At 44.7% G+C, this 12,060-nt stretch overlaps 1 protein-coding gene across 7 annotated transcripts in view; it reads right to left on the reverse strand.

Annotated features, from left to right (window-relative positions):
• The window catches only part of clcn3 (chloride channel 3), a 156,133-nt gene that overhangs the window by 11,224 nt on the left and 132,849 nt on the right, over window positions 1-12,060 (reverse strand). For all 7 annotated transcript variants that reach the window (XM_080189478.1, XM_080189475.1, XM_080189476.1 and 4 more), the window contains one exon: window positions 8,232-8,448. In XM_080189478.1, the coding sequence (XP_080045604.1) occupies window positions 8,232-8,448 (217 nt within the window). The remainder of the gene's footprint in view (window positions 1-8,231; window positions 8,449-12,060) is intronic.

A 12,060-nucleotide genomic window follows, 5' to 3' on the forward strand; every position in this document is an offset into this window, starting at 1 on the left:
CCCACTGACTTCAAGATGACCTTTCATCAGAGGCTCAATCAGCCTGAAACATGAACTCTGATTCTCTCCACAGATGCTGCCTGATCTTCTGAGCCCTTTAATTTAATTAATTTCACAATCATTTCAATCTCACCACTATGTCAAATAAAATAAAACTGATGACATGGTTTATAAAGGTGTTTCTTACTTGTAAAGGCTCCTAAGTACAAACCATACTTATTTTAGATTACCAATGGCTGAGGCTGAAGTGCAAAGTTCCTCATGATTTTTAAGACACAAATGGACAAACATAAGTTTTCAAAGATCTAACATTCCCAAAGGCACATTGACTGGATGGCCCTTTTTACCAGCAGTGTTTCTTTGGCACTGCATTTGGAGTCTGGAGCGGAGGTCTGCAGTGCCTCTTTAGAATCACAGAATCCTTACACTACAGAAGGAGGCCATTTGACCCATTCAGTCTGTACCAATCACAATCCCACCCAGGCCCTATCCCCACAACCCCATACATTTATCCTCACTAATCCACCTGTCACTAGGGTCAACTTAGCTGGGCCAATCAACCTAACCCACACATCTTTGGGCTACTGGAGGAAACCCACGCAAACACGGGGAGAATGTGCAGACTCCACACAGACAGTGACCCAAGGCGGGAATTGAACCTGGGTCCCTAGCGCTGTGAGGCAGCAGTGCCAACCATTGTGCCACTGTGCCATCCTTTGCTACAGAATGAACTGCATCATGAATCAGACTGGGGTTTCATTCTCAAGGAGAGACACAGAAATATTTTAGGAATGGACCATCAGGTTCTTTCAAAAACTTTTACGACAGCTTACTTTGTGAAGGAATGTGATGTGCCTGGCTGTTGTAGTCACTCTTATGGAATAACTTGCTTTGACACACAATGTGAAATACAGGCAAATGACCTAATCTGCTATTGAGGTACTGTCATCACAGAGGCAACGCAGCATGCAACTCAGTCGGCAGAGGGTGCTCACATCAAGAGATTGCAAAAATAACAAAACTGGCATCACATTAAAAGTGTCTTTTTCTCAACAACCAGAAATCTACAATACGCTTCCTAAGTAGTCAACATCTAGCTGATCCAATTCCTATCTTTACTAATCTGGATGGCACGGGGGCACAGTGGTTAGCTCTGCTACCTCACAGCATCAGGGACTCGGGTTCGATTCCAGCCTTGGCTGACTGTCTACGTGGAGTTTATACATTCTCATGTCTGCATGTGTATCCTCAGGGTGCTTCAGATTCCTCCCACACTCCAAAGATGTGTACGTTAGGGGGAATTGGCCATGGCAAATGTGTGGGGTTATGGGGACAGGGTCTGTCAGAGAGTTGGTGCAGACTCTTCTGCACTGTGGGGATTCTACGATTCTAGCGTGATAGTAGACACAAGTTTGTTTATTTGACTTTGGCTTTGACAAAGGATCATCCGGACTCAAAACATCAGCTCTTCTCCCTCCTTACAGATGCTGCCAGACCTGCTGAGATTTTTCAGCATTTTCTCTTTTTGTTTATTTATGAGTGTCACAAGTAGGCTTACATTAATCCTGCAATGAGGTTACCCTGAAAAAGGGAGAGAGATTTTTATTTTATGGAGAATGAACAGAGAGAAAGAGAGATAGAGAAGAAAACAAAACTTTAGTGTCAGCACGTTGGTAGTATTATCTTCTTTGCCCACTTCAACACTTTTGGAACAGCTTGAGCAAGGACAGCAGATTCTCCTAACTGAAGATGAAATGTAGGGACTTGATGAATAAATGTACAAAAAAAAACTAAGATCCATTGGTTTACCTTCTACTATTCCAATTGACACCAGGGATGTATAAACACAGGGACAACAGTGAAGGAAGTAACAAAGAAATACAAGCCTTTCAGAAATTTGGATCTAGTCTGAGTCATTTATGATAAAGACATTGCCAAATTTATTCAAGTAATTAAAATGACTTGAATCGAATGTAATGTTTTCTGGAAGGTTTTCTTTTGTGGAAAAGTGAGTTTTAACAGTCATAGTTAGATGTTACAGTGTAGCAGAGGCCCTTCGGCCCATCATGTCTGCACTGACAAAAACTAAACTAAATCTACACTAATTCCACTTCCCAGCAATTGGCCTAAAGACTTGGATGTTATGATATTTCAAGCGCTCATCCCTGTTAATTTTAAAGGTAGTGAGGTTTCCTACCTCTCACTCCCCTCCTAGGCAGCGTATTCCAGACTCCCGCTACCCTTTAATTGGAAAAAAATCCTTCTTCAAATCCCCTCTAAACATTCTGCGCTTCATTTTAAAATTATGCCCCCTCGTTGTGGGCAGCCCAGCGGCACAGTGGTTAGCACTGCTGCCTCACAGTGCCAGGGACCTGGGTTCGATTCCGGGCTCAGTCTGTGCAGAGTCTGCATGTTCTCGCTGTGTCTGCGTGGGTTTCCTCTGGGTGTTCCGGTTTCCTCCCACACTTCAAAGTCGCGCTGGTTAGGTGCATCGGCTATGCTAAATTCTTCCTCAGTGCACCTGAGCAGGCGCCGGAGTGTGGCGATTAGGGGATTTTCACACGTAAGCCTACTTGTGACACTAATAAATAAACTTAAACTTAAAAAATAGTGATCCTTCAACTAAGGGGAACAAACTGCTTCCTATCCACCCTGTCCATTCCTTTCATAATTTTATACACCCCAATCAGGTCTCCCCTCAGACCTCCCTGCTCCAAAGAAAACAACCCAAGCATCTTTTCATAGCTCAAATGCTCCATCCCAGACAACAGCCTGATGCCTCTCCTCTGCACCCTCTACAGTGCAATCACATCACGTACAGTTGTTGTTATCCTGTAAAACTCATATCATTGATTGCATATCTATTCACAGATCTCTCACAGCACTGCTCATGATGAGTCAGAGGGCATCGTGTTTTATAACAGAGGTGTGATCAACAAAATATGACTCCAGCTTTGAGGAGATTCTCAAGTTGTTTAAATTTAATATTCTACGCAGGTGGTGATGAATGTACAAAATAGAACACGCAGAGGTGGTGGAAGTACGGATCATGGAAGGGAGAACTGGATAGGCATTTCAGGATGACTATCAGTTTCCATGAAGGGGATGAGTCAATTATAGATTATCACAACCTTTTTTAGACTTGTATCCTATGCACGATCTGGGGTGTCGCCAAACTGATTCAAAGGCCAATCTTACAAAGGCCAATCAATGTTAGATACTTTGGCAAAAAAGCCTGGAGTGTCCCCAGCAATATTATCTAATTGAACTTGCAGTGAATTAAAATGGACTTTCAGTATACTGCACAAAGCTGTATGATTAAAGCTGTGCTGCAGTGTAGTTTCAGCTACTGCAGTGCAGTATTACCTATTTCAATTTCTGCTTCTCTGAATCGGCTGGCCAGGTAATTTTTCGAACAGAAAATATACTTGTTACGGGAGACTGAGTTTTCTGATTTCCAAAGATGCAAACTATTAGTCTGAATATGCACAATGAGATTTTCTTTTGTACCTGGGTTGCTTCTAGTCAGTCTTGTAAAATGTCAACTGTTTCTACGGTGCAAATATTTGTCACATCCAATGTATATCTTACTTGTACTTTGCATCCTTGAGGTTCACTTGTCCGAGCTGAAATACTGCATTTGATGGTACTATCTGCCTTACAGAAGGAAACATACATGTGAACGGCACAGTGGTTAGCACTGCTGTTTCACAGTGCCAGGGACCCAGTTCAATTCCCGGTTTGGGCCACTGTTTGTGCGGAGCCTGCATATGAGGTTATCCACTTTGATAGCAATAATAAGAAGGCAGATTATTACTTGAACGGGTATAAATTGAGATAGGTGGATACTCAACAAGTCACTGAAAGAAAGACCACAGGTAAGCAGGCAGTACAGAAGGCAAATGTATGTTGGTCTTCATAACAAGAGGATTTGAGAATAGGGAGAGATGGGTTTTGCTGCAATTATTCAGGGCGTTGGTGAGGCCACACCTGGAGTATTGTGTGCAGTTTTGGTGTCCTTATCTGAGGAAGGATGTCCTTGCTATAGAGGGAGTACAGAGAAGACTTAACAGACTGATTCCTGGGATGGCAGGTCTGTCATATGAGGAGAGATTAAATTGGTTAGGATTATATTCTTTGGATCTAAGAAGAGTGAGAGGGGATCTCATAGAAACTTATAAAACTCTAACAGGGTTATTCAGGGCAGATTCAGAAAGAATGCTCCCAATGGTGGGGGAATCCAGAACTAGGCATCATAGTCTGAGGATAAGGGGTAAACCTTTTAGAACTGAGGTGAGGAGAAATTTCTTCACCCAGAGGTTGGTGAGTGTGTGGAATTCACTACCACAGAATGTTGTTTGATTTCAAGACGAAATTAGATATAGCTCTTGGGGCTAAAAGGATCAAGAGATAGGGGAGGAATGGGGAGGGGGATCAGGATATCAAATTTGATGATCAGACATGATCAAAATGAATGGCACAGCAGGCTCAAAGGGCCGAATGGCTGACTCCTGTGTCTAGTTTTTATGTTTCTATGCATGTTCTCTCCATGTCTGCACGGGTTTCCTCCGGGTGCTCTGGTTTCCTCCCACAGTCTGAAAGATGTGCTGGTTAGGTGGTTAGATGCCTTGGCCATGCTAAAGTCTCCCTCGATGTACCTGAATTGGCGCCCGAATGCGGCAACTAGGGGATTTTCACAGCAACTTCATTGCAGTGTTAATGCTAACCTACTTGTGACACTAATAACTAAACCTAAAAAAGCTTAATATGCAAGAAAGCTATATTTATCGACAGTTCTAGGAATGGTGGAACAGGAGTTGGTGCATTATTCCTGTTCCATCGTTCAGTAGAACATGGTCGATATGTGCTTCAACAGTTTGCCTGCCTTTCTTTCATATCTCTTGATACTCTTCCATGATGTGATGCCTGCACGTCATTGTAACGTAAAGGTGCTTGACAGAACAAGGATCACCATGGGACTGGAGAATAATAACGGACGGTATGATGTATAGAGTCACATGGTAGAAGAGTTTAGAGAGAAAATTTAACAAGCTGCCTTCCTGCATGGAAGCAATACCACGCAGTACTCAGAGACCTGTAAACAGTTAAAGACCACCAGGTATCTGTGAATAGTTTTTTCCCTTTTCCTTTCCTTTTTCCTGTTTGGCTGCAGCTGCAACAACACTTAAGGAGGCAGACTCCTTAGGGCAGAAAATGGTGGTACAGTGATTAGCACTGTTGCCCCACAGCGCCAGGGACCCGGCTTCGATTCCCAGTTGGGTCACTGTCTGTGCGGCGTTTGCACGTTCTCCCTGCGTGTGCATGGTTTCCTCCCACAGTCCAAAGATGTGTGGGTTAGGTGGATTGGCCATGCTAAATTGCCCCTTAGTGGCAGTAGAACTAGTTAGGATAAATGCACAGGGTTACGGGGATAGTGCCAGGATGGGATTGTGGTTGGGTGCAGGCTCGATGGGCCAAATGGCCTCCTTCTGCACTGTACGGATTCTGCGGTTCTATCCACTCCATTGGCATCTCGTACACTAGCCAAAACACCCACCCCCTTCCACCATTAGCATACAGCACTATCCAATTCTGCAAGAACTTGCAAAGGATTGCTTGGCTATACCACCCACACTCTCAACTTCCATCTAAAAGAATGAGGAGAAAAGTTCAAGTTTATTTATTAGTCACAAGTAGGGCTTACATTAAGACTGCAATGAAGTTATTGTGAAATTCCCCAAGTCGCCTACACGGTGCCTGTTTGGTCAACGCATCTAACCAGCATGTCTTTCAGACTGTGGGAGGAAACCCATGCAGACACGGGGAGACTGTGTAAACTCTGCACAGACAGTGACTGAAGCTAGGAGTCGAACCTAGGTCCCTGGTGCTGTGAGGCAGCAGTGCGAACCACTGTGCCACATGAGAGCACTGCCAGCTCCAAGTCACATGCCACCATGTCTTGGAAATATTTTGCCACTCAACATTGTCTTGAGAGAACACGGCAACCTGCAAGTTCTCTCCCAAATCACATAACATATCCGGTAACATATCACTGTTCCTTAGTCGCTGGGTCAAAATTATAGAACTCATCCCTCGCAGCCCCATGGGTTTACCCACACCACATGAACTGCAGTGATTCACAAGTAGCTCAACGGCAGTTCTTTAAGGGCATTTAGGGATGGGTAACAAATGCTGACCTTGATGGTGATGCCCACAGCCCATGAATGAATAAAATGAAAATCACAGACGCTTCACCCCTTGTCAGAGCAATCGAAGATAAGCAATGAATGCTAGACAAAAAACAAAGAAAATTACGGCACAGGAACAGGCCCTTGGGCCCTCCATACCTGCGCCGACCATGCTGCCCGACTGAACTAAAATCCCCTACCCTTCCAGCAACCGTATCCCTCTATTCCCATCCTATTCATATATTTGTCAAGACAACCCTTAAAAGTCACTATTGTATGTGGAACTTCTGATAACTGTCAGTGTAAAGTTGGTATGTTGTTGAAGCAGGGAATAAAGAATCAAGTTCTTTCCTTGCTGCTGGAATATCTGTAGCTATTTTAAGCATCTGGGGAGTCCTTCATGATATTTGGAAACTGCTTTAATTGAAGCATGGAAGGCATCAAAAGGGTGCACATCTCTCACTTATCAGGGATCTTGAGGCTACAATTGTTCGCGTTGTGAGATCAAGCAGCGGCTGTAGCTGTAATCTACGAACCACCCCTTTAAAGGTGGTGACTGCCTCCATTTGATTTTGACCTTCAGCTGTTAGCGTCAGCAGAGACTGTATAAGAAGATTTAATTCCAGCAGTCTGACAAGAGCTTTCCTTCAGGCAATGTGAACGTCATTCACTGAATGGTAGAACAGGCTTGAGGGGCTTACTCCTGTTCCTAATTTACGTGTTTGTCAGCTGCAGAAGCCACCTACAGCTCCTGTATATATGAAAATCAAAACAGTTGAACTGTATGACCCCCTGAGACAATCAAGAGGTAGCAAGGCATCTCCTGAAGTGATTTGGAACTCAACCTCTGTGGCGAATGGCAGGGAGGTTAGAAAGAGCTATAATTAGGAAAAACAGAAACATAGAAAATATAAGTCAAAGTAGACCATTCGGCCCTTTGATCCTGTTCTACCATTCATTTTGATGTGACCAATCCAGAGCAAGAAATAGATTTTTTTCTCTGCTGATGATAGTAAGGGGAGATTTCATCTTCCCTGGGGAAGCCAGGCCATCTTCTTGCCATGCTGAGTACTGATACAAAGAAAGATATGCTACCTATCCCTGAAAGGCCCACACATAAGCAACATCAAGATTCAAGTGAAGACGTACTATTAAGTAAATTGGGTGAAGGGCTTGGAGAATGTGGAAGAGTGTGTGTGTGTGTCGGGGGAGTTGGTCGTGGTAGGGTTCTGCAGTTACTGGACCTTATGTGGGGTGGAGGAAGGCAATTGAAGATAGAGACGCAAGGCTTGAACCTGATTATTTCTGGGTCTTCTCCCATATTCCAGAACTACTCCATAAATGGAGACTGGGTGGGGAAAGCCCATTGCATGGTCAATCATTTTCCACTTAAGGACCTCAACTGGGGCAAGGGTGGGCGGACCATCCAAGGGCTCGTCTGCCTCTGCATAGCATTGTGGAGAGGTCAGGCCAGGAAATTTAACGCATCTCCCTTCCACAGACCCACTGATTTGGCAGGGGGGTGGGGGTGAGCATAAAATTCTGCCCGTAAAGGCTAAGAGTGCATTTTAATTCAGAAAAGAATGTAGCTTTATAGACCATAATAAGGGACAGCATTACCTACTAGACAGATTGCAGAAGGGAGTGAGCACCCAAAGGAATGGTGGCAAATTCTAATTGTGAATACATCTGTGGAGGGTGAATCACTGTGGAAGAAACTTATCCACGGAGGGAAGCAAAACCACAGATTAGCTTGGAACATCTTCAAACTAAAAAGAATGCCTGACATGTTCCTGCTCTTTTCACTGGTTTCTGCTCAAATATAAAAATAGCTTGAAACTTCCTCATTCCCATTTCTAGCAGAATCTTGTGTTGTCTTGTTTGTTTCTACAGGTGACACCTACCCATTTTATAAAATGTACAGGAACATAGCTTTTAAGTTGTGCGTTAAACCACAGTGCGAGTTTGGACATCCCGACTGTTTTTTGTAACCAAAACCACGTATCGCATTTTCTCTTGGCAGTATGATTCAGAGAGACTTACCCATTGTGAGTTACAAGGCACTGCCTCAGGCCCAGCTTACGAAAGATGTCCACCACAATCTCCATCGGTGTATGATCTGTAACCGTGAAAGGACTCATATCAAGAATGCTCCGCAACTTCAGTGGGCGGGGACTATCTGCTGGAAGGGTTGGAGCGTGTTGAGTGAAGTGTACCCTTGAACTGCTGACAATACCTTCTTGTTTTCTTCTCGCATTTTCTAAAAGGGAGTGACAAGAGAAAAATCACAAAATTAATAACGATAGCAATCAAAAGATGCCATTTTTGCTTGTGACTTCTCCAGTTCCCACTGCACATCCCATTCCACCCGTTACTGCCAGGAACTCAGGAAATGGCCTTTTGGTTAATTGAGCAAGCATTCTGATTGCACTGTTTAACTACACTTCAGAATTAAAGTCTATTGAAGCGTGATTAAAGGGCCTTACTGATAATTTTTTAATTAGCGTGCAGCAACAATCAAGAACTTACTGACTGCACTGAAATAAATCAGCTGCAGGGGTCATGGTCTGAAACGACTGCTTCATGAACAAAAATGTAAAACAGCATTATTTTCTTCCCCCCCTTTCACTTTATATTGACTTTCTCTGTGTTGCAAAACATCCCTGGCTAGAAGACGATGGTAGCCGGCAGCTAAAAGTCATGTCAAAAATGGGCTAACTGAGAGTATGAGAGAATGTCCTCAAGGTCTTTTTCTATTTTAATTGCAAAATTACTACAGTGCAGAAGGAGGGCCATTCGGCCTATCGAGTCTGCACCGACCACAATACACCCAGGTCATATTCCTGTAGCCCCACAAATGAGAGTTAAAACACTTGCAGATTTTTGGATGGCCTCAGGTTTATGGAGGGTAGAGTGTGGAATATATTGGAATAGTCAAGTTTAAAGCTAACAGAGTCATAAAGGAGAGTTTCACGAGCAGATGAGCCAAAATGGGTAAAGTCAGACGATATTACTGAGGTGGAAATAAGCAGCCTTGCTGTTGATGCGAATATATGGTTGGAATGTATCAGGGTCAAATATGACATCAAGGTCATTGCCTGCTGCCCTGAAAAGGGATGGCGTCAGTCAATGGGGGAGTTTAGAGTGGATACTGAAAACATCTTCCAATACTTAACTGGGGAACATTTCTGCTCATCTAGTACTGGATGCCAGATAAGCAATCTTATAGTTTAGCAACAGTGGAAGAATTGAGAGAGATGGGGTGCAGGAAAGCTGAGTGTCATTAGCATGCAGGTGAAAATGATGATATCATTGAGGGGGCAGCAGGTAGATGAGAAACAGAAAATGGCCAAGGATAGATCATTGATGGACAGCAAAGACAATGGTGCAACAGCAGAAAATCTTAAGATCAGAAGAACATAGAAAATAGAAATAGGGGACAGATATAGGAGCAGGAGTAGCCCATCTAGCCACAGCAGGTGATGCACTGATGAATCAGGTGAGTTATCCCCTCCAACTAGATGACAGCTGGAAGAGGATGGTGTGCTCAAAACCATGCCAAAGGTTGCAGACAGGGCGAGAAGGGTGAGAAGGGATAACTTACCTTTGTCACAGCCACACATTTGTAACTTTGAGATGTGCCATTTCGGTACTATGGCAGGGACAGAAACCTGATTGGAGGGATTGGAACATGGTGTTCTGGTAAAGGTAGGCATGGATTTGGGAGATGACAACATGTTCAAGGGCTTTGGAAAAGATATGGCTGCGGTTTGAAAGAATGGTGGGATCAAGGGTTGTTTCCCTGAGGTCTAACGATAACTGACTTAAAAAAAGAGGTTGGACAATACCTGAAGGAGAGAGGTCCATTAACAGTATCAGCTAATACAGGGACCAGGAGGGAACGTTTTAGTGGGAATAGGTTCATAAGAACATAAGAAATAGGAGCAGGAGTAGGCCATCTAGCCCTTCGAGCCTGCCCCGCCATTCAATAAGATCATGGCTGATCTGTCGTGGCTCAGTTCCACATTCCCGCCCTCTCCCCATAACCCTTAATCCCCTCTCTTATCAAAAACCCATCAACCCGCTTCTTAAAAATATTTTGCGAGGTAGCCTCCACCACTTCAACGGGCAGGGAATTCCAGAGATTCACCACCCTTTGAGTGAAGAAATTCCTCCTCAACTCCGTTCTAAACCACCCCCCCTTTATCTTGAGGCTGTGCCCCCCAGTCCTACTGTCCTTTCTGAGCGGGAAGAGTCTCTCCACCTCTATCCTATCCATCCCATTCATCATCTTATACGTCTCAATGAGATCTCCCCTCATTCTTCTAAACTCTAACGAGTACAAGCCTAGTTTATTCAGCCTCTCCTCATGGCTCAACCCCCTCAACTCCGGCATCAGCCTAGTAAACCTCCTCTGCACTCCCTCCAAGGCCAAAATATCCTTGCGTAAGTACTCCAGCTGCGGCCTCACCAATGCCCTATACAGCCGCAGCAAGACCTCCCTACTTTTATATTCAATCCCCCTCGCTATGAAGGCCAGCATCCCATTCGCCTTCCTGACCACCTGCTGCACCTGCAAGCTGGGTTTTTGCGACTCATGCACAAGGACCCCGAGATCCCTCTGCACCGTCGCCTGCTGCAGTTTTTCGCCACGTAAGTAATAATCCTTCCTACCATTATTCCTACCAAAGTGGACCACCTCACACTTGCCAACATTAAATTCCATTTGCCATTTCCTGGCCCATTCGCCCAACCTATCTAGATCCTTCTGTAGACTCTCCACACCCTCCGCACAATTTGCCGTTCCCCCAATCTTGGTGTCATCAGCAAATTTCGACACCATACACTTGGTTCCCTCCTCCAGATCATCTATATAAATGGTAAATAGCTGAGGCCCCAGCACCGACCCCTGGGGCACTCCACTAGTCACCAACCGCCAATCCGAATAGCACCCATTGACCCCCACTCTCTGCCTCCTATTTGACAACCAATCCTCTATCCACGCTAACACCCTACCCCCAAACTCCATGTCCCTCGACCTTCTGCAATAACCTCTTGTGAGGTACCTTGTCAAACGCCTTCTGAAAATCAAGAAAGACCACATCCACCGGCTCTCCTCTATCCACCACCCTAGACACATCCTCGTAGAACTCCAGTAAATTTGTCAGACACGACTTCCCTTTAATGAAACCGTGCTGCGTCTGCTCTATCAAGCAATTCCCCTCAAGATGCCTCGCTATTTCCTCCTTGATGACGGATTCTAACATTTTACCAACAACAGACGTTAAACTAACCGGCCTATAATTCCCTGCCTTTTGCCTGGCACCCTTCTTAAACAACGGCGTAACATTAGCCGTTTTCCAATCTTCCGGCACTTCCCCGGAATCCAGCGATGTCTGGAAAATAACCACCAGGGCATCCACTATCACCTCCGCCATTTCTTTCAGAACCCTCGGATGCATTCCATCCGGTCCTGGGGACTTGTCCACAATCAGCCCCTCCAGTCTGTCGAGCACTGCCCCTCTAGTAACAGTAATGTCATTGAGACCCTCCAGTCCTACCACCTTTCCGTCGCTAACACCCGGCAAATTATTCAAGGAATAATTGTTCAAGGAAGCACAAGGTGAATCTCATACATGCATGCGAACATGCATACCAACTGGGAGCAGGGGTGGGCCATTCGGCCCCTCAAGCCTGTTCTGCCATTCAATGAGATCATGGCGGATCTGATGGTAACTTCAACCCCACATTGCTGCCTACCCCGATAATCTTTCACCCCCTTGTTAATCAAGAATTTATCTAACTCTGGCTTAAAAAAATTCAAAGATTCTGCTTCCATTGTCTTCTGAGAAAGAGAATCCCAGAAATTCAT

The sequence above is a fragment of the Carcharhinus amblyrhynchos genome, chromosome 5 (genome assembly GCF_965287045.1).
Source record: "Carcharhinus amblyrhynchos chromosome 5, sCarAmb.v2.hapA, whole genome shotgun sequence".
Lineage (NCBI taxonomy): Eukaryota > Metazoa > Chordata > Chondrichthyes > Carcharhiniformes > Carcharhinidae > Carcharhinus > Carcharhinus amblyrhynchos.